Source organism: Mustela lutreola, chromosome 2 (assembly GCF_030435805.1).
Source record: "Mustela lutreola isolate mMusLut2 chromosome 2, mMusLut2.pri, whole genome shotgun sequence".
Classification (NCBI taxonomy): domain Eukaryota; kingdom Metazoa; phylum Chordata; class Mammalia; order Carnivora; family Mustelidae; genus Mustela; species Mustela lutreola.
Genome location: NC_081291.1, coordinates 23570949 through 23594939, shown reverse-complemented (window position 1 = coordinate 23594939; position 23991 = coordinate 23570949). Strand labels below are relative to the sequence as shown.

The following is a 23991-nucleotide window of genomic DNA, read 5'->3' as shown; positions in this document are numbered from 1 at the left end:
TGGAAAGGAAAGAGGACCAAGATGTTCTTGCCCTCATCAGGGAGGAACATATGCAGTAATCAAAACCATGCTCCCCATCACTGTGTGAGCCGTGGCCACAGTGGAGGAATCTGCTCTTCTGAACCCCCGCCAGCTTGTTAGTGGCATCATCCAAGCTTGCAGTTGACTAATTTCCCTTGACTGCATCAGGATAAAGCTATGCTGAGCAATCTGGTCTGGATCACCGGAGGGAGTTGGGCTCAGCCGTCCCTGCGAGGGAGCGGTGCGCACAGGGCGGCTGTGCCAAGAAGGCCCATCAGCTGTGCGTGCTCACCACGCTACCCTGTGCTCCTCCCTAGGGGAGCACCAAAGGCACCCTGGACATGAAACTGTTTCCAAGCTCCCAGCAGCTCTCCATTTGGAAACCTTCCAGTCTCTACATTTTAATGGATGTTCTCTAGATTTCTACTTTGTGAAACAATGATGTGGGATGGCCATATCAATTCAGAGCTGACGATCTGATCTCCTCCAGCCCTAAGATACAGTAGCCCGATAAACAGCTCTCCTTCATCCCTAGGTCAACAATCAGATATCAGTTGTCTAAAAAAGGAAAGGATGCAGTGCACACCATCCTCACTGTCCAGGTGGAATTTTCTTCCACCATCTGCTTTTGCTCCATCTCACTACCAAGAATGAACCCTAGAGAGGGACTCAGTCATCTCCGTCTCCACCCTGAAGTGGGTGGTCCTTCCTACAAATTTCTGGGAAATGGGAAGAGTCTCCTCCCAGGACAGGAGAGGGCTCAGGCATCCCCAGAGATGGTCCAGCCAGCCCACCAACCACTTGGTAAGAAGATGGGCAAAGAACTTTCACCCCTTCAAGAGCTAGAACTGCCACGTGGTCAAGGTCTGTCTCCTTCTCCCTTTCTTCTTTCTGGGCTGGCTCTCCTCTTCTAATCCACACAAAGGTAGAGCAGTGAACCTAAAGCAATGGAGGCAGAAAGGCCTGGGTTCAAATCCTGGCTCTGTCATACACCACCTGCGTGACCTTGGCCAAGGCCTCTCTCCTGAGTCTCAGGCTTCATGTTGAGGACTGCTGGACTTTGTGTTGAAACTGTAACTGAGCTTCTATTGTGAAGTCACCATGAGAATGAAACAAGGTAATTTGGTGAAGTGTCAACACAGAGCTCGGCATGTAAGAAAGAGAAAGAAGGCATCTGGATGCACGTGCACAAGGAAGAAAGAAAATATATATGCGAATGTCATGTGTGCTAGCTAGAGAGAAAGACCAGCAAACACGCCCTCCACCTGGAGCTGGCATTTACTAAGTAGGAAGGGGCTGGTGAGGACAGGGGTCATCTGCCCCTGACCACCTCTGGAGAGTACAGACTCTGTCTTCACTGGATGGAAGTGATACACCACGGGGGAATGGAAGTGATACACCACGGGATGGAAGTGATAAGCACGGGGGACTGTCTAAATATCCAAGACAGAAACCACCCGTGTGCGTGGCTGTCCACTGTCCCACTCTATGCCATGCTCTGAACCCTCTCAGTGACCAGGTCTTCAGCAGACCTAGAGTCAAGACAGTGCATCCCACTCAATACCAAATCCCTCCCAGGAAGGATCCGCCATGGAGCTCTTTGGTCCTTAGTTTGTCTACCGAGTATCAACGAAGCACCACTATGTTCAGGGACATAAAACACTGGCTAAACTGGCACATGACCTTCACTGGGGAATGACCATGAACCACTGTCTCCTAGATTTCTCCATAGAAGAATAGGCTCATTACATCTAAAGATAATGACTTTTTTCCTTTTCATGATAAAAAGTGCTCATCTAGGAGGCTACCATGGTCCATCTGAAAAACAAAAGCAGAATTGAGGTAAACTCACGATCTTCAGGGATTAGATTACATCCCACCCGTCTCCTCTCTCGGGAAATTATCCCGCTCTCTCCCACGCCAACCACACAACTCTGCACTCTGACAGCAAGGACACGTCATCATCTGCCTTTTCCTTCCTTCTGTGAAATCCTTGTAACCATTCCCTACATCTACCGTTTTAAGGACACGCCAAAATCCTCAATAGGAATTTTAAATCTTTTTTTTTTTTTTTAAAGATTCTATGTATTTATTTGACAGAGAGAAATCACAAGTAGATGGAGAGGCAGGCAGAGAGAGAGAGAGAGGGAAGCAGGCTCCCTGCTGAGCAGAGAGCCCGATGCGGGACTCGATCCCAGGACCCCGAGATCACGACCCGAGCCGAAGGCAGCGGCTCAATCCACTGAGCCACCCAGGCGCCCCCTCAATAGGAATTTTAATGATAATCTAAAATAGGAAAGCTAAGCTTCAAGTTTCATTCGATGAATGGCCAAGAGCATGTTGGAGAAGGCCCTAAACACAAAGAATAAATGGGCTGGGCTCACCCACCAAGGCTCTCACAAGCTTTGGCATTGGTGTAGTATTGTGTCACATGCAGGTTCACGTAAATCAAAGTCTAAAGGCCAAGAGTGAAAACCAGCTGACTCTGGGCTCTGGGTGATGGTGAGAACTCAGCGCCACTTCAGGTTGGAAGCAGTGGAGTTTTCAGACCTAACAAGAAGACCATTAGTTGCCTAAGAAAGAGAATGAGGGGAGACCTAAGAAGAGAGAAACTTTAGGGGGACATCCCCACAGATCACCCTGCAACTGACCCCTCCATGTCTCCCCCTGTCTGTAGATGAAGTCCCAGTCGTTCCATGTGGCTGATCAGACTTGCTGGGTCTAGCCCGCCTCCCTCAGTCTAACCCTTCCTTTTATCATCAACCACCTCCACATCTACTCCATCTCCCCTATTCACCCCTAACGCCAGACAATGAACACCTTTCAGTCAATCCAACCAGGCTTGTACTTCCGGGGGTGGGTGGAGAGGAGTGATTACCACCGGCACATAGCCCCTTCCTCCTGTAGGTGCCCCCAGCCTCCCAGCTGGCTACTTGCCCTCCCTGCCCCCTCCAAGACAGCATGGCCCCACTCTGCAGTGAGCACCGGCTCCTCACTTGTTCCCGCACCCAACACTCACACACACAGAACCTCAAGTTCCACGAAGGGGGAGGGGGGACAACCTGTCTTCCTTATTTACAGAGGCAGCCCTAGTAGAATACGCAATTCTCGGCATTGAACAGAATTTGTTAATGATTTTTCAGAACAAAGAAATGAAAAGAAAAGTTATAGAGAAGATTACAGAGGGAAAAGAAGAGAAACAAAGCCTAGACACACACACACACACACACACACACACATTGACACAGAGGAAAAAAGAGACTCTCCACCCCTTTCAAAAAAACAGATAAACAAAAAGTAAATGAAGTAAGTGGGGACGTTATAGAGAATCCTAAGTTCAAAAAAAAAAAAAAACCCAAAAACAAAACAAAACAAAAAGCGCATAGAATTAAAGTGCTGGCATGCTCATGCAATGCTGGAAAGTGATGTAGAATTACTGGAACCCCATTAAATATTTATATGGTTTTATCGGTGCGCTTTTGATTAAACAACCTTTAGAATGAAAATGTGTAGGGCTTATGTAACGAAGCAGATGAACCCACAATATTTTCACCAACACAGGCATCCCAGGGATCTTCTGCATTACAAAAGCTTCTTGTGTAATTTGAAACACGACTGGACATAATTAGTAGTACAGAACAAATGAGCACTGCAAGAAAATACCATCCTCATACTTTTAATACGGAATCGATTACTTTAAAAAGCAAATCCATAGCAGACAAAGCACTGGAGAAACGGTTCTAAAGAAAATCCTGCAAATTAAAACCAGGGCACCAGAAAGTTCTGGGTTGAACTAACAAATGATGCTCTTCTCTATTCAGCTCTGCACAAACACAGGCTGTAGGAGGCATTTAAATTGATATAACAATATCAGTCCAGTTAATACTGTGTTCATTTAATGCATGGCTTAGGCTTCTGTAAAATCATTTTTCAAATTTCAGCATCGGACAGAATTAGCACCCTCATTTTTATGATAATATTGTTAATTTAATGCATGGCTTGTAGTTAGACTTCAAAGCAAATCAGAAAAATATGCCTTTTCTCTTGTCAGTGACATCTCTCTTCATGCACCAGTGGTTTGACCTTAAATTTTAACTTCGGCTGCACAAAATCACTCTCATATTTCTTCTATTCTTCTATAATTCGATCATTTAGTTCATCAGTCTTAGACTTTGCAATACCCTGCCCATGAAAGCTAAAACAGTTTTTAACATTATCGTTTCATGTTTATTCTCTGGAAAGACCTGAATTGGAAGCTTTTCAGTATAATATATATAAGATGCATTTAGTCGATGAGCTTCACACAAACATGCAAACATGCAAAAATGACTGAAATGGCCAAGGAAAGGCTTTTTCACTATTTACCCCCCTCTCTTCCCTTCTCTATTATGGCCCTGAAAACCAAGAGGCAATGATGAAGTACGTTTGTATAAACAAATACCTACAACGCACAAGGGGCTTCTGCCGTGGAAAAACAAGAATGTATTCTTTACTTTCTTCCTAAAACTCTGAAATGTCTCCTCACACATCTACCCAGCCAGCAGGAGAAAGCTGACGGTGTAATGAAGGGTGAAATGATAATGTCCTCTCCCGTAAATGGAATCCAGCCGACAAGAACAATGCCCCTCAAACAGATTTCCAGGGCATTCTGGACGGAGCTTCAGACCGCCCATCCCCCTGCCCTTATAAGAGACTCCAGTGGGGTATCCCTCTAGACGGAGGCAAGTAACCATTTAAATAGGCAGAAAAACCTACATACACCATATTACCAGAGCAATGTTGCCAGTGTAGAAATATAAGGTAGTGGCAAAAACAAACAAACCAACCAACCACCATGATGTGGCAAGGTATCACTGGTGAAACATACTTAGCTTTGAGAAGAGACAATTCCAGGGAATACACATGGAGATCTCCCAATTATCAACCCACTATCTAGAATCGTCAATTGATGTAATGGACTGCTTGTGTCCACCCCTCCCCCCAACTTCATGTTGAAGCCTTATCCCATGGTGTGGTGATATTTGGAGATGGGGCCTTTTGCAGGTGATTAGGGCTAGTTGCGGTCACGAAGGTCCAGGCCTCATGATGGGATTAGCACTCGTAGAAGGAGAGACATTACCAAGCCTACTCCCTCTCTCTGTGAGAAGGGGGCTGTCTACAAGTCAGGAAGGGAATCCTCACAGGAAACAAACCCCACTGGACCTTGATCTTGGACCTTCCAGCCTCTACAACTGTAAGAAAATACATTTCTGTGTGTCAGCCACCCAGTTTATGATATTTTGTTACAGCAGGTGGAGCTGATTAATACAGGGATACATTGTTTCATTGTGCTTCCTGATACTGTGATTTTTTACAAGGTTACTTTTTTAAAGGTTGTGGCAACTTTCTGCAGAGCAAGGCTATTGGCAACATTTTTTCAACAGTGATTACTGACTTTGTGTCTCTCTGTCACATTTTGGTAATTCTCAAATATTTCAACGTTTTCATTATTATATTTGTGATGGTGCTCTGGGATCAGCACTGAAAGCTCAGATGATGGTTAGTATTTTTAAGCAATAAAGTATTTTAAAATTCAGGTGCATACATTGTTTTTAGGCATAATGCTACTGCACACATACAGACTACAGTATAGTGTAAACATAACTTTTATACGCACTGGAAACAAAAAACTTCATTTGTCTTACTTTATCAGAATACCCACTAAATTTTGGTGGGCTGGTTCCAAAGCTGCCATATCTCCAAGGTATGCCTGTATGCTTTCTGAGTGTGTAAGCATTACACCAGCCTATTTAAGGGACATCCTCGTAATACCTAAGTATGTGCATACCCTTTGGGACAGCAATGCCACTTCTGGATTTTATTCAGTAGAAGCATACCCAACACTACAAAAACACATGCCCAAGTTCATTCTCTGCAGCACTCTCAAGTGGAAAACAGACCCATAACAGCATGATACCCAGCAAAGGAGGACTGGTTAAATAACAAACATCAACTAGAGGTGATGAAATGCCCTGTTCTCGGGGCACCTGGGTGGCTCAGAGGGTTATGCTTCTGTCTTCAGCTCAGGGTCCTGGGATCAAACTCCACATCAGGCTCTCTGCTCAGCGGGAAGCCTGCTTCCTTCTCCCTCTCTGCCTGCCTCTCTGCCTAGTTGTGATCTCTCTCTCTGTGTCAAATAAATAAATAAAATCTTAAAAAAAAAAAAAAAGAAAGAAATGCTCTGTTCTTCAAATATACTTGCTTATGATATGAGTATAGAAGCAAGTTGCTGAATATCCCAGAAAATAGGATTCTATTGCTGTGGAAAAATTACGTATGTTCTTATACATGTTAGAACTTGGAACAATGGCAAACATCAAAGGAAGGGAAACTTTTCAGAGTTGTTTAAAATTTTTGCATACGTTGCCTATAATAAAACAATCAATGTGTAAACGTTACTATTAATTAGTGGTGCTTTTTACACCTAGGCCTTTAAATACAAATTCATGAACAAACTTGATCCATTCTTTTACCCATTAGGGGGACAGAGTTCATGGATTTTACTCTAGAGGCTTAAAATTTAAAAAGTTCAGAGTATCTTCCTATTCATCAAAATAATTATGTAAATAGTCGCGAAGCTGATCATTTATGTTGAAAACTAACAAGCAGATGTACGGTGAGGGTTAATGGGACCTCTAATGGGTTTCTTTATATAAGGGGACAATTTGGAGCAAAAAAAAAAAAAAAAATACTTTTTTCCCCTTAACTATTCTAAAATAACTAGCATGTCTACTTTCAATTATCTTAATCACTCTGTCTTCATTATGGAGTTGATACTGTTTGTATATCTTAATGAACTTACAGAGATTATTTCAATCGATTGGTTTTGTTAACAGAACAATAAATCCTGACTGATAAAGGACCCATTAGTTAGCACTTCTTACTATGCTAATTTCTGATACTTCTGTAATGAGTAATTAAAGATTAATAAGAAAGATAGTCCCAAATTAGCTGCTGCTTATCTGGAAATGCTTCAGGATATGTGGGGGATCAAGCTACATTTGCATATTCACAAGGAGACTGGTAACTAGAGCAACTTGGCTTGATTTAGATACCCGAAGTTCTGTCTGAACAGTCCCGTTCCCCTCACCCCCAAGGAATGGTGCCCTGGGGTCATGCAGGTTCAGGGCGAGCCCATGTCTTCACTTCTGCTCATGAAGCAGAATGAGGGAAAGCCAGGCAGGTTCTGAGTTCTTTCTGGGCCACTTCTAGCTGTGTGACCTCAAGCTGGTGGCTTCTGCCTCGTGGTGTCTCTGCCTCCACTCCACGTGGCACGGAGCTGAGGGGAAGCCCCCATGAGATCATCCACATTGGATGCTAAGGAGGAGTAGGCAAGGCGGCTGTAGAGATGATTCTAACACATATTTGAACCCTCACTCATGGCCAGGCACTGGCCCAGGCACTGGGTCTAGCTGAATAAATAAACAATAAATAAACTAACCCCTGCTCCCACGGAATTTCTTCTTCTGTCTCTCCTCCTTTTCTTCTTTAGGGTTTTTTTTTTTTTTTTTTTTAATTGAGAGTTATAAATCATGGGCAGTCTGCAGCTGTGCCTTCTTGCTCAGTCTGATCAGAAGCATGCAGGCGGGACACTAAGTCAAGCAATCTCAATGCAATAGAAATCCAATGTCCTTTAAACCCCTGTGCCCTTCCCCTTGCAAACTGTGCCCCGCAAGTAAAAGCAGCTATTGTGCCCATGCAGAGACCTCGCAGAGAGAGGGTATCGTGATGATGCACTCTGCTCAGGAGCCTGGGGAAGCCACACGGACCACATGCTTGGAGCCCGTCTGCCTGGCTCTTCAAATAACACCCCTTCCTTCATATCCTGCTCTCAGTGTGGGGCCTCCTGTGCCCGGGCTCAGGTAATCTGGCAGCAACTGTGTGGACAAGGGGAGTACTCAAACTTCAGAGTGGGCTGATGGCTCAGACGCATGTGGTTTGCCCCAAGATGTGCTGCTAGCTATATGTGGCAGAACTAGGGTTCAAACTAAGTCCTGACCCCAAAGCCCAAGCACCGCCCCCTTGTGCGCTGCCTCAGCTACCTGCTGCAGCCTGTCAGCGTCCTCAGTAGAGGTGAGGGGCAAAGCACAGCTGACCACCAGATACAAGAACCTGGTGAAGCACCCAGGGAAAAGAAGCAGGCTCATTGTGACTCTAATCTTTGGGAAAAGAGTGGGAAAGACTTCATACCACAGAACTGGGGAGAAGAGGAAAAAGAACCGGAGATGGAAACCAGAAATCGATTCTCCTTTTCAGGAAGCAAACTGCTGCCCTGCTTGGCTCTGGGTCTCCCACATCCCTGCTCTAGGACTTCAGGCAAGACACTGACCCTCTCAACCCCAGCAGCTGCATCTGAGAAAATGCCAAAAACCACCTCCTGCCTCTGAGAGCTGCTGTGAGGAACAAAGAAATGCAAATAGCGTTCAGTAGGTGCTTAATAAATGACTCTTCTGTTTCCAAAGCTGAGATCAAGTGTTTGGGGAGCCTTAGACAACTCAGTTTACTTGCTTCAGCCTCGTGATTATTATTACTATCATTGTCATCGGACTCATCTAGCTTAAAGTTAATTTCTACTAGCCGTTTAAGGACCATCTTGCAAGGTCTAATTCCCCAAGGTTCCAAAAAGGTTGGCCCCCAAGGAAAACCAAATCTGGTGCTACTCTTCCAGACGACAGTGCCTGAGTGCCAGGTACAGAGAGGAAATGGTGCTCCACTGCTCTCCTAGGCTCTGAAAGCCATTTGAACTTCCTGATTCAGTGAACCCCCACGGGACTAACCGGCCCTCATCTTGGGTGGGACATCCAATGCTGTGCGTACAAAAGCAGTAAGAATGGGAACCGGTTTCTGCTAAAAGAGTGGATGAACCCAGAGTACATAAAAAGCACAAAACAGCTGCACTCACAGCAATTATGTTGAAAAAGTCATCATCTCCCAGTGTATCCAGAATAGATGAGACGGTCTGCTTTGCAATAGTGAGACGGAGGCCTTTCATGCTGCCACTGACGTCCACTAAAATGACCACATCTTTCGGAGAAGTCGCCGCCTGGATGTACCTAGGTCAGGGGAAAATTAAGTGTAAATGACGTAAAAATAAACCTCTCCATGAGCTCTCTCTTTAAAATGTTAACTAAGAGGAGTGACCATTCCCTACCATTTTCGGTTCCTGCAGTCAAAGGCAATGACTCCGTTCTCATCTGGTTCCCATTTAATCCCTAGAAGAAAAATGGAGTTATGAGAAACCCAGAAACTTCAAATATTTATTCATAGCATTTCAAGGCTGCTCTGCTTTGCTGATTGAACAGACAGGGTGAAAAATCACAAGCAACGACCAGCGTTAGAGCTCATCACATACTCCATCGCCAGCTCTGGGAAGGTGTTTTCGGGCGGAACAGTATTGCAAACATGGCCTTAGCCCATTTGCTCCAAGACCTGATGGAAAATGGGCACATCTTCAGTAACGTGCTGTCTGTCAACAAAGGACATGACTCCAGCCCCTTCCTTGGCCAGTGGTCTTTCTCACTGTCCAGTAAATTGCTAGACCTGGTAGCATCGTTCATAGACTTCTGGGTAGAATCAGGCCACGTCCCTGTGTCTGGACAAAGCAATGTGTGCCGCATGGTGAGTAGAAAGCCTCGCTACATTTCCATCCCAGAATTTACGTAGGTCTGTTCTCCCCTCACTTCTGTATTTATAATCAGGAATACTGGCCTGGCTTTCCAGACTGAGATGGAGAAAAAAATGACCCTAATTATGCTGCAGAAGCTTGAATTTCAGGCTTTGAATCCTGGGGAGTTTTCCCCTTGTGTAAGATGGGATCCCATATCCTTCATCTTGTGGTTTGCAGATTGGTCAGGATAGGTCCAAGGTTGACATTCTCTATTTACAACCCGGCTGTTAAGAATAAAATTTCATTTAAAAAGAAAAGGGGCTGCTGCCTGGAAAATAAGATAGCGAATCATTGTTTTCAACCGTCGGTGCTGCCAGGGATGGAGGATCTGAAATACAGACTTTAGAGTGAAGAAAAGAAAAACAGAAAAATGATTTTCACAGGAGGAAATCCTGACTCAGATGGTAACACTGGGAGTCTTCCATCCAATTACTGATGACCAACTTTTGGACCATGTCGAAATAATATGTGCTTGAGATGTCACCCCCAAATTAGTATTCAGAAAACTATGAGATGGCAGTTTGCTACACAGAGAATTATTTTATTCTGTTCTCCTTGTACCTACAAGCCTCACCTACAAATGGGCCTAATTTACAGAGTTTCCTATAGCAAATCAGAAACCAGAAGTAAGAGAATTGAAAGTCATTCGGCAATGAAGACAAAATAAATCTGACATCATTTTGTACACTAAGGGACAAGAATACAGTTTATTTAAAAATAACAAATACACTGCTTTGTATAAAAGCCAAGTATAGTTAGGGTAGCAACACATAATAAAATTATACCCATGGTGAGGCTAGGTAATGTTCCAATTTCACAAAGCACTGGTTTGAACCCCAATAAAGAGAATTCTTTTTTAATGTGTTGACCCATGGTAAACCTTCAGTGGATGTTTGTTTCTTGAATTGTGGTAAGTGTTCTTAGACCAGGACTGTACCCGATCCTCCACCCCTCCCCACTGGGCCATCCTTCCTCCCCATCACAGCCCCATCCCTGTATGCTGCATTGGGACAAGCAAAGGTGCAGTTCTGGGGCACCTGGGTGGCTCAGTGGGTTAAGCCTCTGCCTTTGGCTCAGGTCGTGGTCTCAGAGTCCTGGGATCAAGCACGGCATTGGAGGGGGGTGGTCTCTGCTCAGCAGGGAGCCTGCTTCCCCCTCTCTCTCTGCCTGCCTTTCTGCCTACTTGTGATTTCTCTCTTTCTGCTAATAAATAAATAAAACCTTAAAAAAAAAAGAAAGAAAAAGAAGGAAAGGTACAATTCTTTCTTATAGCCCCAGCATTTAGCCTAGGGCCTGGAGGGAAGGGATTAATGACATTCAACACTCTTCTTCTGGACTGAGATCATTCCCCTGCAACTGGGCTTGCAACTCCTCCGAGGCACTGCTGTACTTGGCGCTTTTTGAAAAGCCGACGGGAAATTTGTCTGTTGGGAAAACTGGGAAAGGATACAATTCCAGAGGAAAGTGGAGCAGATGGGACAACCCCAGAGCCTTTCGCCTAGTCATCACAATGTTCATCAAACTCCAGTACTCTGCCAGGCGATGGACTGAGAAACACAGGCCTGGCCCCTGCCTGCCCTCAGGAGGCCTCATGCCAAGCAGGCCAGCTGGCATATGAAGAGAAATCACATGCACCAGAGATGTCACAAAGGAGAAGTGCCTGAGGCTACGGTAGGATGCAAAAGGTGATCCCAATCTCTAACGGGAAGAAGGATCTTCTTTCAAATGAGAGCAGAAGGAAGGTGTATCAGTTTTCTAGAGCCGATATAACAAAAGTCCTACAAATTGGGTGGCTTACCAGGAAAGAACTCTTTCATAGTTCTGGAGAAAAGAAGTCTAAAATCAATGTCTTGGCAGGGCCACACTCCCTCTAAAGCTCTAGAGAAGAACACTTCCTCACTTCTTCTCAGCTTCTGCTGGTTCCTAGCAACCTTGGTGCTTCTTGACTTGTAGCTGCCTCACCTCAGTCTCTGTCTTCCTTCTGTGTCTCTCCTCTCCTCTTATAAGGACATCATTCAAACTGTATTGAGGGCCCACCCTAATTCACTGTGATCTCATCCCAACGTACCACCCCTATTTCCAAGTTAGGTCATATTCTGAGGCTCCAGGTGGACATAAATTTGGGGGGAGACACTTCTCAACCTACTGCAGATAGGTAGTGCTTATAAAACAAAAATAAATGGTGGCCACAGGGTGAATAAGAATACCCCAGGCATAGAGAATGACATGTGCAAAGGTCCTGAGGTTGAGAGATCATATCAAGTTCAAGGAACTAGAGTAATTCTGGTATGGCTGTGCATAGAGAATGTCCATGCCAGAGGAAAGGAGACTGGGTGGCTGCAGGAACCATGAGACCCAGGCCCTTCCTGGTGAGGATTTGAGGTATACATTGAGTGGGGATGAAGACAGCACCTTGAGACATTTTTAGGCATAGCTGCCTAAGGTGGCAAAGGTCAAACACCTTGACTGAAGTCAGGACTGGATGGGCCCTGAAAGGCCATCTTGCCCAAACCTGACTCTTGGGTCAAAATCTTCAACACACAGCAGGGATTCTAGGCTCTCAGAGTTCAAAAGATTTTCCTGAGATTCCCAGTTGTGACTAGGACTTGTTTCCCAAGTCCCCACCCACCGTGCTTTTCCTTATATAGGCATTTCCATGAAGTGGTCCCATGAGAAGTTCTCTGGGTGTTAGCGTGAGTTACATGAATAAACAAGCTGGTTTCTATGCCCTGCATGGGAAGATACCTAAGGGCCTTTAATCTGTTGATGTCACCTTGAATCTCTGCAACTGGCTCCACAGAGGCAGCATTGAACAAGCTAAGTGGCCACTGAGCCCTTCCTTTTCCAATCTCATAACAAAATGTTTCAGGAGACAGACTTCAGGAAACCCTGTCCCAGGTGGTACTATCTCCCCTAGGGTCTATCAACTTTCCAGTATATAATTTTTTGTAAACACAGATATTTTGAATGTGTCCAAGTAACTTCAAATCCCAGAGAAATAATAGTTGGCTCATCCCAAATCTTTCAGAACCAGGAAAACAATACTTAACCAGGAAGCACCTGCATGAGCTATATAATTTCTAGAATTGACAATATGCCTTTTTGGGATGCCACCAAGTTGGCTGGGGCATGAATCTCAAAATAAAAGGCATGATGCAGCCATTGGCTTGAGAAGACATGGAGAAAAGGGAGCAGTAGAGAAAAGAAAGGAACCATAGCTCTATACTGTGTTTACGCCAGTTCCCCCCTTGGTCACTGAGTCCCACCAGACAGTAGCCAGTGATCAGCTTCCCAGAGGAGCAGTGGCTCTCCCATATCTGCGAAGGCTGGGCTGCTGCTACCAGTGACAGGTCAATAGATCTGGTAAACTTTGATCTACTGAGTGATTCATTCATTCAACAAATACATACGAATATGTGGGCTTGAAGATGGTAACAGAGTGATAGCCATATAACACTCTCCTGGGGCAGATATTCTAGCAAAGGACATGGGATTGAAAGCCTGATGGCTCAGGATTACAGGGAAGAGTTCCTATTTTATAGAGTAAGAACTGCCATGAGAACAAAGCATGGAAGAAGTGGTGAAAATATTAACACCATTACCAACTCCCTCCCATCCCGCTGGTATGACTTGGTCGGTCAGTTAACCTCTTGGTCTGTTTCTTCATTGGTAAAATGCAGATTATAATAACTCTAGCTCACAGGATCATCGTGAGGATTAAACCAGACAATGCTTGTGTAAGCACCCAGCACAGGGCTTAATAAATGGGGGCCACTATCAACTATTATCAGCACAAGTATTAATATGACATTAATACTGTCAGCACCAGCAAAGACTCCCAAGGATGACACGCAAATAAACAGAGCTTTGATAAGGACTGAGTAACCAATCCTGTAGAGCTCACAGGCCCTTTACTAGTATTTTGTTGCTGTGGTGGTTGCCGGTGTTCAGAAGAGCTTCCCCGAAGTTTTCTCTCTGGTGAGACCTTTCAGTAACATAGGTACTGAAAGGTAGACCAGTACCTCAGAAACTGGGTATCAGACCCACAGTAGCCTCTTCCCATAAGTTACACTGTTCAATGGGATAGCTACAAGCCACATGTGGTAATTTAATTTTAGATTTAAATTAAATCAAGTTCAATAAAATTCTCATTTTAGTTTTTCAGTCTCATCAGGCACATCTCTCATGCTCGTAACCATATCAGACATTGTAGACATAGAACATGACATCATCCAAAAGGCAGCACATGAAGGTGTTACCACATGCCCCTAGAACCTACGGTGAGTTTGTGGAGGCCTAGGTAAATCTATACAGAAAGACAAATCATCATGACAGGTATGCTACTAGGCTGATGTTTACCAGAATTCCCCTTCCAGGAACTCCATCTTCCTACTTCCAGAAGCTGAGACTGTCCTCCTTAATGATCTCCTAGCATCTTCTATTTCCCCAATCTTAGCATGAAACACACTGTATCATCATGACCTGCTCACCTATCTCTGTCTCCCTGGTGGTCCTTGTTCCTTCCTTTAGGATCCCCTCCAGGCAAGGCCATAGTAATCCCGACCATTCTCCATGGTTTCAGATGGCTAAGCTTCCCACTGCCCAGGCTCCCTCACTTGAGGAGGTGGGGGCATGGGACCCAGACCAGACTAATCCCAGGACTTTCATCTGAGACATTGGGTCAGATACTCTCTCTTCCTCTGCGACCATAATTGAAAACTATTCCTGCAAACACACACAGCCATGTTCACCATCACTAGGAGATCACCTGCCAGTGAAACATGGTCAGAATAGAGAATGGTGGAGATGAAAGGGGGAAGGAAATATTCACAATCCAAATGACAATGCTGAATACTGGGACCCAGCTGTGTCTCAAAACAACACATTTCCTAGATTTCAAGTTACATGGGCCAATAAATGTATTCCTTGCCAGAGCTAGCTGGAATGAGAAGGAATGCATTTCCCCACGAGCGGGAGCTACATGAGGGCAGAGATCTTAGCTGTTCAGTTTCACCATTTTCTTCTCTGGACCTCACATAGTGTTTGGAACAAAATAAGAACTCGGGACATTCTTATGTAAGAATGAAGAACTATCCCTTCTGTTTAAGGACATGCACCCTTACCATTGATTCACAATATTATACCACTCTAAACATGGAAAGAAGTATCCTGAAAATAAGAAATCCAAGCAAAAAATGTCCATGGATCAAGCCTGGGTGGCTCGGTTGGTTGAGCAGCTGCCTTCGGCTCAGGTCATGGTCCCGGCATCCTGGGATCGAGTCCCATATCGGGCTCCTTGCTCAGCGGGGAGCCTGCTTCTCCCTCTGCCTCTGCCTGCCATTCTGTCTGCCTGGGCTCGCTCTCTCCCCCTTTCTCTCTCTGATAAATGAATAAAATCTTTTTAAAAAAATGTCCATGGATCACTTTTCTAATGATCATTTTATGTCCAAGAGACACGAGGTGTGTTCTCTGTTCAGAATCAAGCACTCGAATGAGTACAAGGCATTATCAGGGTAGTGAAACCCCTTAGGAGGTCAGTGACTCATGTCCTTATTAACATAGAAAAGATGCAAGAATTTTATAAAGTGAAAATTCTGCTACAAATATCATAAAAATGGGAAGCATTTCTCAGTCCACTGTTCTGACTGATAAAAACCTTCTATATAAATTGAATTAGTCTCCCCTGTTACATACAACCTTCATGAGGATTCCTTTTGGTTATGGAGAGAAGTTTGTCACGCACACCCCCACCCCACCTCACCCCAAAATTCATAGGTTGAAGACTAACATTACCCTGTTTGGTGGTGTGAAGAGGTGGGGCCTTTTGGGAGATAATTAGGTTTAGATGAGGTTATGAAGATGGAGCCCCCATGGTAGGATTAGAGCCCTCCTACAAAGAGTAAGAAATACCCGAGCTTCTACTTTCTACCATGTGGGGAGATGGGGAGAAGGTGGTCATCTGCAAGCCAGAAAGAGGGCTCTCACCAAGAACCAAATCTGCCAGCACCTTGATCTTAGACTTAGCAGCCCCCGGAACTATGACAGATGAATGTCTATTATTTAAACCATCCAGTCTCTGGTATTTTATTATGGCAGTCTGAGATGACTAATGTACCTCCTTATTTTCATTTTTTTTTTTTTTCAAATTTCCTCATGACCATAGTTTGAGGACTTCCTGCTAATGGAGACAACGGATGATCTGTGGTTTCTTCTTATCAGTTCCTCCTCGATCCAAACGCCCCATGGTAGGATAGTAAGAGTTCCCTGTGGCTTCCTCAATGGGTCAGCCCCCTACCACACTTGATTTTCAGCAACATCAGCATTGAATTTACTCTCTTGAGGCTATCAAAGCAGACTGCAATTTGGTGACACTGAAACTTTAATAGACCACTGTTTATTATAACATTATCTTTACTAGGATGCTTATCGTTTAAATTTCCGTGAGCTCCAGGAGGAACCACGCATGCCCTGCTGAACAAGGCTCTTGGGAAATGTTGAGTAATCTGGCAAAGCAGACACTTGGCAGGCAAGTCTTGGGGGACAGATGCTGTGTGCAGGGCAAACAGCTCCTCGAGGTGGAGGCTGACGGTCTCTGTGCCTCAAAGTGGGAAGACATCAGGTGCCTAGTCTTACTTAATGAAAACATAAAAGACTCCACTTAATTGCTCCAAGATTATGCAGGGCGTCTTTTCCTTCTTTTAGGTTGAGCTTGTTAATTTCTGCAGCTGTGATGCTGGCACGATTGTAGCCTCGAGTCCTGTTTTCACAACTTGTGAGCAAAATTAAAACTTCCTCTCTTAATTAAAATTCAAACCAAGCTAGAATTAAATTCTTATTGCAAAGCAGAGGCCTGGGGAGGCCTCCGAAGGAATACCTGCTCCAAAGGTATGAGGGACAAACTGACAGACAAACCCATCTGAAGGTGCGACTGGTGGTCCCAAGGATGAGTCGCTGACCCCAGCGGTGCTTTGGTCATCCCAAGGTCTTCCTCCGAGGGCGGTCAGCTCTGGAGTGGGGAAACCCAAGTTCAAATTTTCCATTTCCTACACCTTGGGTTAGAATTTAATTCAGCCCAATGATGACTTGTTCTTTTCCACAGGAACGACAACGACGATAAGAGGAATTTGTAGTAGTTTCATAGTAATAAAAGCAAACTCTCGTCCAGAAAGATCAAATATGGTGCGTTTCACGCTCTAACGCCTCATTTTTAGTGGCAGCTCTATAAACTGCTCTATTGAGAAAGATGTGAAAACCATATGCAGACCTAAATGCCTGTGTGTGTGCGCGTGCGCGGGGCATGGCGCGTGTGCACTCTCCTGTGCATGTACACGCATGCGCGTGCAGATGCCATGTTCCCATGCTTATCTGCACCCTCACAAGAGATTTAATTGATTAGAATTTAATCTTTCATTTTCTCTTAACGGGAGGGAAAGACATTTAACCCTGAGCATGAAAAAAACCTATCACAAGATCATTAATCTCCATCGTAAGTCTCAAGGCAGGGATACTCACCTGGATACTGCCTGAAGAAGCCCTTTGCACTTCCAAAGTACTGCCATATGAGGGATGGGTCACGATCAAAGTTATCCACGAAAACTTTGTTTAGGGATTCCGACCAATAAACCCCGTTGACGATTGCTGGGTCTGAAAAAGAAAGGGAAGACAAATGTTACAAACCAGAGCGAAAGAGAACCCGGCCAGCATCTCTCAGAGCTGGCCTATACCAGCGTGAGGTTCATCTTGCAGAAATCTGTGAAGAAAGATGTAGCTTCCCCAATGTTCAGCTCCTGGGAATTCCATACATTGGCACTTCCTTATCCTGCCCAAGCCCCCACAGCCACCCGGGAGCCTTCATTCGTGACTCCTTACTTGAAACACCCGTCCCTGCCATTTGTAACTTTCAACCTTGCAGGGCACAGAGGTCTTAAGAAAGCAAAGAGAGGCCTTCTCAGCATTATTTTCCACCTTCTCTTCTCCTGAGTCAGAACCCAGCATTAAAAACTGGAAAAATGTGTCTTCTCTCACTGCGATGACCTCAGCCAATACTGTCCCTGTTCCAATTCTCTCCACCTCTGACTTAAACGTTTTCTTTTTAAAAAACTAAATAAGTAAGTAAATTGGAATTACATAACTACATCTCTCTACTTCTTTTGTTCAACAGATGGTGAGCTCCAGGAGGGCAGGAACCAGTTCCCTCGGTCTTCTCCTGTACCCCTTTGACCAGTACGTGGCAGAGATTGCAAACATTGATGGATGCATGAAGAGATGGATGGATGGATGGATGGATGGATGAATGGATGAAAACAAAGGTTGTTCACCAGATTCCAGACAACTGTCTATTCTTCTACTCTTGTGATCCCCTGAACAAATCTTTCCTCACCCTTGGTAGCTGAAAGAGAACCCCTTGCCTTCTGCCCATTGATAAGAACGAAGGGCAAAGACAAAGAAGGAAAATAAGCCTGTACTGTACTGTTTGCATACTGGTTGAATGGATCACTAAGGACACTTTATGATCATCCACGTTTTTTTTTTTTTTTCAAACTACTGGAGATCCTATTTGAAAATGATGCCACATAAAGCAACATGCCTTTAAGAGGGGAGATCATTACCCAGTCCCAGCATGATGAGGGTAAAAATGACAAGGTGAGCATGTTAATGATGAGGAAGAGGAGCAGAAACCTTTATTGAGTCTTTCCTGTGATGCAAGCACTGTGCTTAGCTCGCCTCCTGTCACCCCTACCACAGCCCTCCAAGACAGGTTCCACTGCTGTCCTCCATACGTCACAGGTAGAAACAGGGTATCAGGAGGTTAGGTTCTTTCCTAAAAGCACCCACTGATCAATGACAAAGCTTCTGATCTGTGATTTGTAAAATAGGATAATAATACCCATCTTAAAGGGCTGTTTGGAAGGTTAAGCACATCTACAGAAGAGGACAAATGGCAAAAGGCCTTCACAGAGTCATCTGTGTAGCAATTCCATTCACCTGGATTCCAGTGCCCTCACCAGGATTCCCTGTGGGCTTCCACATCATAGCAATCCCACCACAGCATCTTTATTCCAAAGATTCCCCTATTCTACACGGGGGTGGGAGAGGAGGAGATGAAGACAGATTTGGTCACTCTCCTCCTCAAGTGGTATAGTAAATGAATGAGCAAAATAATTCTGGAAATGTTCAAGTGCATTGGGTATAGTAATAAGAAAACTCACTGTTGGCCAGTGTACCCCATCCCTCTTCCACAGTGGCCTGCCCATTGCCAGCCTATTGCCCCATGATGCTCATCAGAAGTTGTATGAGACAGAGTCCACAAAATGATGCCTGACCCAGTGGAGAGACATGATGTCTTGTATTGTCTTACCTCTAACCTGACTATCCTTTTAGATCACTTACCCGGATTCCATAGACAAGTGGGATTCTGACTCTTATCTCAAAGGTAAGTGCTCAAACTCTTATAAACTATAATAAACCACATCTTTGGCTGGGAGAGTGAAAATAACCAATTCAATTCTTGACCACAAAGTAATTTTGAGAAAGATTTTATCCTCACAATCCTGGAAAATGGAACCCTTTATTTAAAGTTCCTGTGCAAGCTTGACAATAATTATTATGACTCACTCGTTGCTTCAAAATCCACTTAAATTAATCCACAAAGAGGTAAATACAGTAATGACACTGAAAACTCCATGGTTCTTGCCTCCTCCATCAATGGCCTCAATTATGTTGCCATCATATAAAAACTTTCCACAATTAGAAGCAAAAATTCCATTTCACTCACTCACTGTCTCGACATGTTAAGGAGTCAAACAGTTTCTAGTTAAAGCATTTATTTTCTTGACTGTGGTTTCTTTGGGGGTAGTAGAAGGCTACCCATGCCCTCAGATGGCCTAGAAACCTAAGACTGCCCCTTGGGGGACTGTGAGCTCCTTCAGAAATGCAAAAGGAATGGTAATGGTCAGAGGATTATTTCACCAATCATTTGGACACTAAATCTCCTCTGAAATTATGCCTTTTAAGGAAAAGGGGGCTTTGATCTTCCCAGGGCATGGTGAACAAAGGAAGTAGAATCACTAAAAATATATGGTCTAGTTAAAATGAGGGCTGTGTGACACACACCTATTTGATCAGTTATTTGAGATAACATGTCCTCTGGCTTGTGAGGTAATCGCAGTGTGTTCATTTCACAATTTTGCTTAGCAAGCCATTTTAATAAAATGGAAAATCCCGAATTCCTATTGATTATTAGTCCTCTAAGAGATGAAAAAAGGAGGAGCACCGAGGTGGCTCACTCAGTGGAGCGGCCGACTCCTCACTTCGGCTCAGATCATGATCCCAGGGTCCTGAGACAGAGTCCCTCTGGAAGGCTCTGTGCTCAGCCAGGAGTCTGCTTGAGATTCTCTCTCCCTCTCCCTCTGCTCCTCTCCCTTCTCACTTATTCTCTCTCTTGCTCTAAAATAAATAAGCCTTTTAAAGAGAGAGAGAGAGAGAGAGAGAGATGAAAAAGAGAAACAGGAAAATGCTAACGCTATAAAATGAGGACTTCACCTAAATATCTGGGTTTTTAAAGAAGTTAAAAATCATTTTCCCAACATGGTTGAGAGAAAGCAAAAATGACATAGTACAAAGGCTCAGTGCCTCATATCACACCACATGTGGCCAGGTCCCCTGTTCCTTCCACTCTCTACTGTGGGGAAGGTGAACATGACATTGGACCAGCACCCTGGCTGCACATTCCCTCTACGGCTGCTGAGCAAATGTGCTTTCTTAAGGTCACTTGCAAAAACATCAGCATCCTCCTAAACAGCAAGTTTGCCTTTTTCCTTGGTTGTATTTTCTGTCAAACTTTGTTTAAAATGCCCTGCTCCCCGCTGCCTCATTTAGGGTTTTTCAGGAGTCTTAGACTAATCCGAGCTTTGGGTCCACTTCCACTGCTAATATGCTTAGGGGGTCAATGTACTGTATGAGCTTCCTGTGGCTGCTGTAACAAATTACCACATGCTCGGTGACTCAAAACAACAGAAATTTATTCGGAGACCAGAAGTTCAAAATCAAGGTATTGGCAGGATGGGTTCCTTCTGTGGCTCTGAAGGAGATTCTGTTCCAAGCCTCTCTCCTGGCCTCTGGTGGTCACCAACAGCCATTAGTTTTTCTTGCTTTGGAGAAATCACTCCAGTTTCTTCCTCCATCTACACGTGGCCTTCCCTCTGTGTACCTCTGTGTCATATCTTCTTTTCTTTAAAGAAATCGGTCACTGGATTTAGGGTTCACCCTAAATCCAAGATGATCTCATCTCAAAATCTTTAACTTCGTTATATCTGCGAGACACCATGTCCAAATAAAGTCACATCTGCAGGATGAACTGGAGATTAGGGATTGGGCATATCTTCTGGGGCCACCATTAGACCCACTCCATGGTTCATACTCCCTTAATTATGCTACATAACTATATACCCATATTTTGTATTTTGTATGTATTCTTTTTAAAATCTAGTTTAATAGACTGTATGCCTTTTTCTTAGTGAAGGATGTTTAAAAGCCTTTTAATGGAAACAATTTGGGTTCTCATGTCTGCATTATAATTCTATGAGCTTACCATTCTCCCCAGTCTCTGTCAATGGCTCCTACTTTCAATGCTCTCACGTGGGTTAAAATCATTTCCCTGAATGGCCAGTGTATGTCAATGCCCAGTGTTCTCTGCTCAGTAAAGTGAACTCCAAGTCAGTTGGCCATTTCCTCCAACATCTCTGTCCCTTCAGCACCAACTTATTATTCATGGTGGTCAAATGAGGTTCAGGAATAGCACTTCTGCTTTCTGCTTCCTCTACCTTCTGAGACATTAAATTACCTCTGACGCCAGTCAGAGATTTATCAGATGCTCAGCTTTTAGTAGAACAGATGACTAGCAGATGTTTAGAGACCAAAGTCCCACACCACCTTTGTGATCAATTTGTAATTTGTATCTGAAAAGTAGCTCACACGTGCCTGCTTTGTCTTTATGATGTATCCTACAACCCACCCCCAAATCACACTTATAGTTCCCTTCTTTTATTTCCACCTGAAGAACTGCTCTCACCTGTGCTTCCCCATCCCCCAACAAATTTGCATTTGCTACATGGGGGTTGCCTGATGTTACAGAAGGCTGATGTTGTCTCTGCACACTCCCCTGCACACTCACACACCTTTCCATCTCAGTTCTGTATCTTTGGATGAGCAGCCCCTTTTGTCATCCGAAGGTCCACCCTCCTGAGTCAATCAGCTCTTTGGGTTGAAGCAAATTAATGGATGTAAAGCACTTAGCACTGCAATTGACACATCCAAAAATTGTCCATAAACATGGCCATTACTTATGCCATGCACAAGGAAATAAATAAATAAAGTCCCAAGAAGAGCTCCTCACTTCTTCCATCCCTGTTCTCTGCAGCAAGAATCCCTGGGCAGCACCCTGGTTGTGCAGAACACCAGTCTGAAATGCAGGCTTTGGAGTTGGGAGTCTGGGATATGAGAGCTCGCTTGGCACGTGTTAGTCAGTGGCCCTGAGCTTGTGACTTACCTTCCACAAGCCCCAGTGTCTTTATTGGCAGAAGGGGAATCAGAGCAGCTCTTGCTCAAAGGCTTCTGAGACAAGGCACAGAGGGTACTCAGCTGCGGGAGGACTCCATTACTGTCAGCAGGCACACCAGCTCTGGGGTGAGTCCCCAACTCCCCACCCAAGGCAGTTCAGCTGCCCCAGGGCTATCCAGGTGAGACTTCAACCTATGCCACTTTGTCCCTTTCTCCAATTATCATGTTCATTCAACGACCATACACTGAGCACCTCCTACATCAGGCATCCAGCAGTGAACCAGACAGAGCTTGACGCTGACATTTCCGTCTGAGGAGGGTGACAGTGAGCAAATAACTGAGGACTCCAGATAGAAATGAGTGTGGATGAAGAAAATAAAAAGGGACAGGAGGCTGAAAGTCATTACGTGTGGGAAGGAGAAGGGGAATTACTCTAATCGGGTGGTCCAAGATGACCACTTTGAGGACAGACCCAAATGCTGAGAAGGTGTCAGTTCAAAAACACATGCAAGTGCACTGAACGTGCAGTTCAAAAAGCAAGTGCAAAGGCCCTGAGGCAGGAAGAAACCTGGGTCCTGAGGACCAGCAAGGCAGTGAGTGCCCCTGGAGTCCCATAAGCAAGGGGACAACATTCCAGGTGGAGCTGGCAAGGTGAGCAGGCCATGGTGAAAGTCAGCAGATAGTTTCTGGTCAGGCATATGTTTTCCAGCCATAATCTGTGCTCTGCCAATGCCAAGGCCCACCACATTTTTATTCATGGTTCAAAAATCAAATTTCTTATCTTCTGAAATCTACAGCCATCATAGCCTACTTCCTTCAAGCAGTCAGGATCTTTATGGATGCCTTGGCACTTGAGTTTCTCCTCCAGACCTTAGTCCCCAGATACGCATGCCATCTTTATTCTCGGTATCATTTATTCTCCAGGAATGAGCAGCACTGCATTAATTTATACTTGACATTTTCTATCACAAAATACAGATCCTTTCTAGTGAATTTGAGTGTCTGTGAATAATTACAGGCAAATATAGAATTATAAACTACCGTTCACCCCCAAAACCATTGTTTGAAGGGTCTGAATTCACGTTCAACGGGGTTTCTAAAGTTGGCCCTTGTAAAAAGGGTTATTTCCTGCCTAGAGCAAGCTTGGAGGAAGGGTCTGAGGCTTTCCTAAAGGTCTTTGAAGATGTGTGTCTCCTGGATGTGACATCACAACAGGCACAGGGAGGCCTGGATGTACGGAGCCCACACAGGAACCTTGCTCAGTGCTGCACATCAGACCCTGTACAAGAGGAGAATGTCTGCAGAGTCTTCATGTCTCCCATTTCAGAAAGTAAGTGACATCTCTCTCATTCATTCTAAATAGATCATAGATTAAATAATGACTATTTTTGATGCTAATTACCAAGCACTTATATGTATTGGAAAATAGCCATTAAAGTGTGTTGAATTATAAAATAGATTTATTTGCCAAACATTTCCCCTTCCTCTAAACTTAGTGACATGCTAGATATTAAATGCAGGGTGCTCTTCACAAAGCTGGAGCCAACTGCCGGCAATTCCAAAACCAAAGGGATGAGGGGGATTGATGGTCCCATGCTGAGCCACTCTGCATGGATCTGGAAAGCTAAAGGAAAGGAAAACACACCTACCACTTTGGCAAAAGCCAGAAGGTGCTCTAGACTCCCTCAGACTGTCATCTCCATGTG

The 23991-nt window shown here is 44.5% G+C and overlaps 1 protein-coding gene across 1 annotated transcript in view; it reads right to left on the bottom strand.

Annotated features, from left to right (window-relative positions):
* The window catches only part of CACNA2D3 (calcium voltage-gated channel auxiliary subunit alpha2delta 3), an 867979-nt gene that overhangs the window by 459847 nt on the left and 384141 nt on the right, over positions 1–23991 (bottom strand). Inside the window, exons 6-8 of the mRNA XM_059161213.1 lie at positions 17240–17371; positions 9212–9272; positions 8963–9113 (exon numbers count right to left, since the gene is read on the bottom strand). Of these exons, the coding sequence (XP_059017196.1) occupies positions 8963–9113; positions 9212–9272; positions 17240–17371 (344 nt within the window). The remainder of the gene's footprint in view (positions 1–8962; positions 9114–9211; positions 9273–17239; positions 17372–23991) is intronic.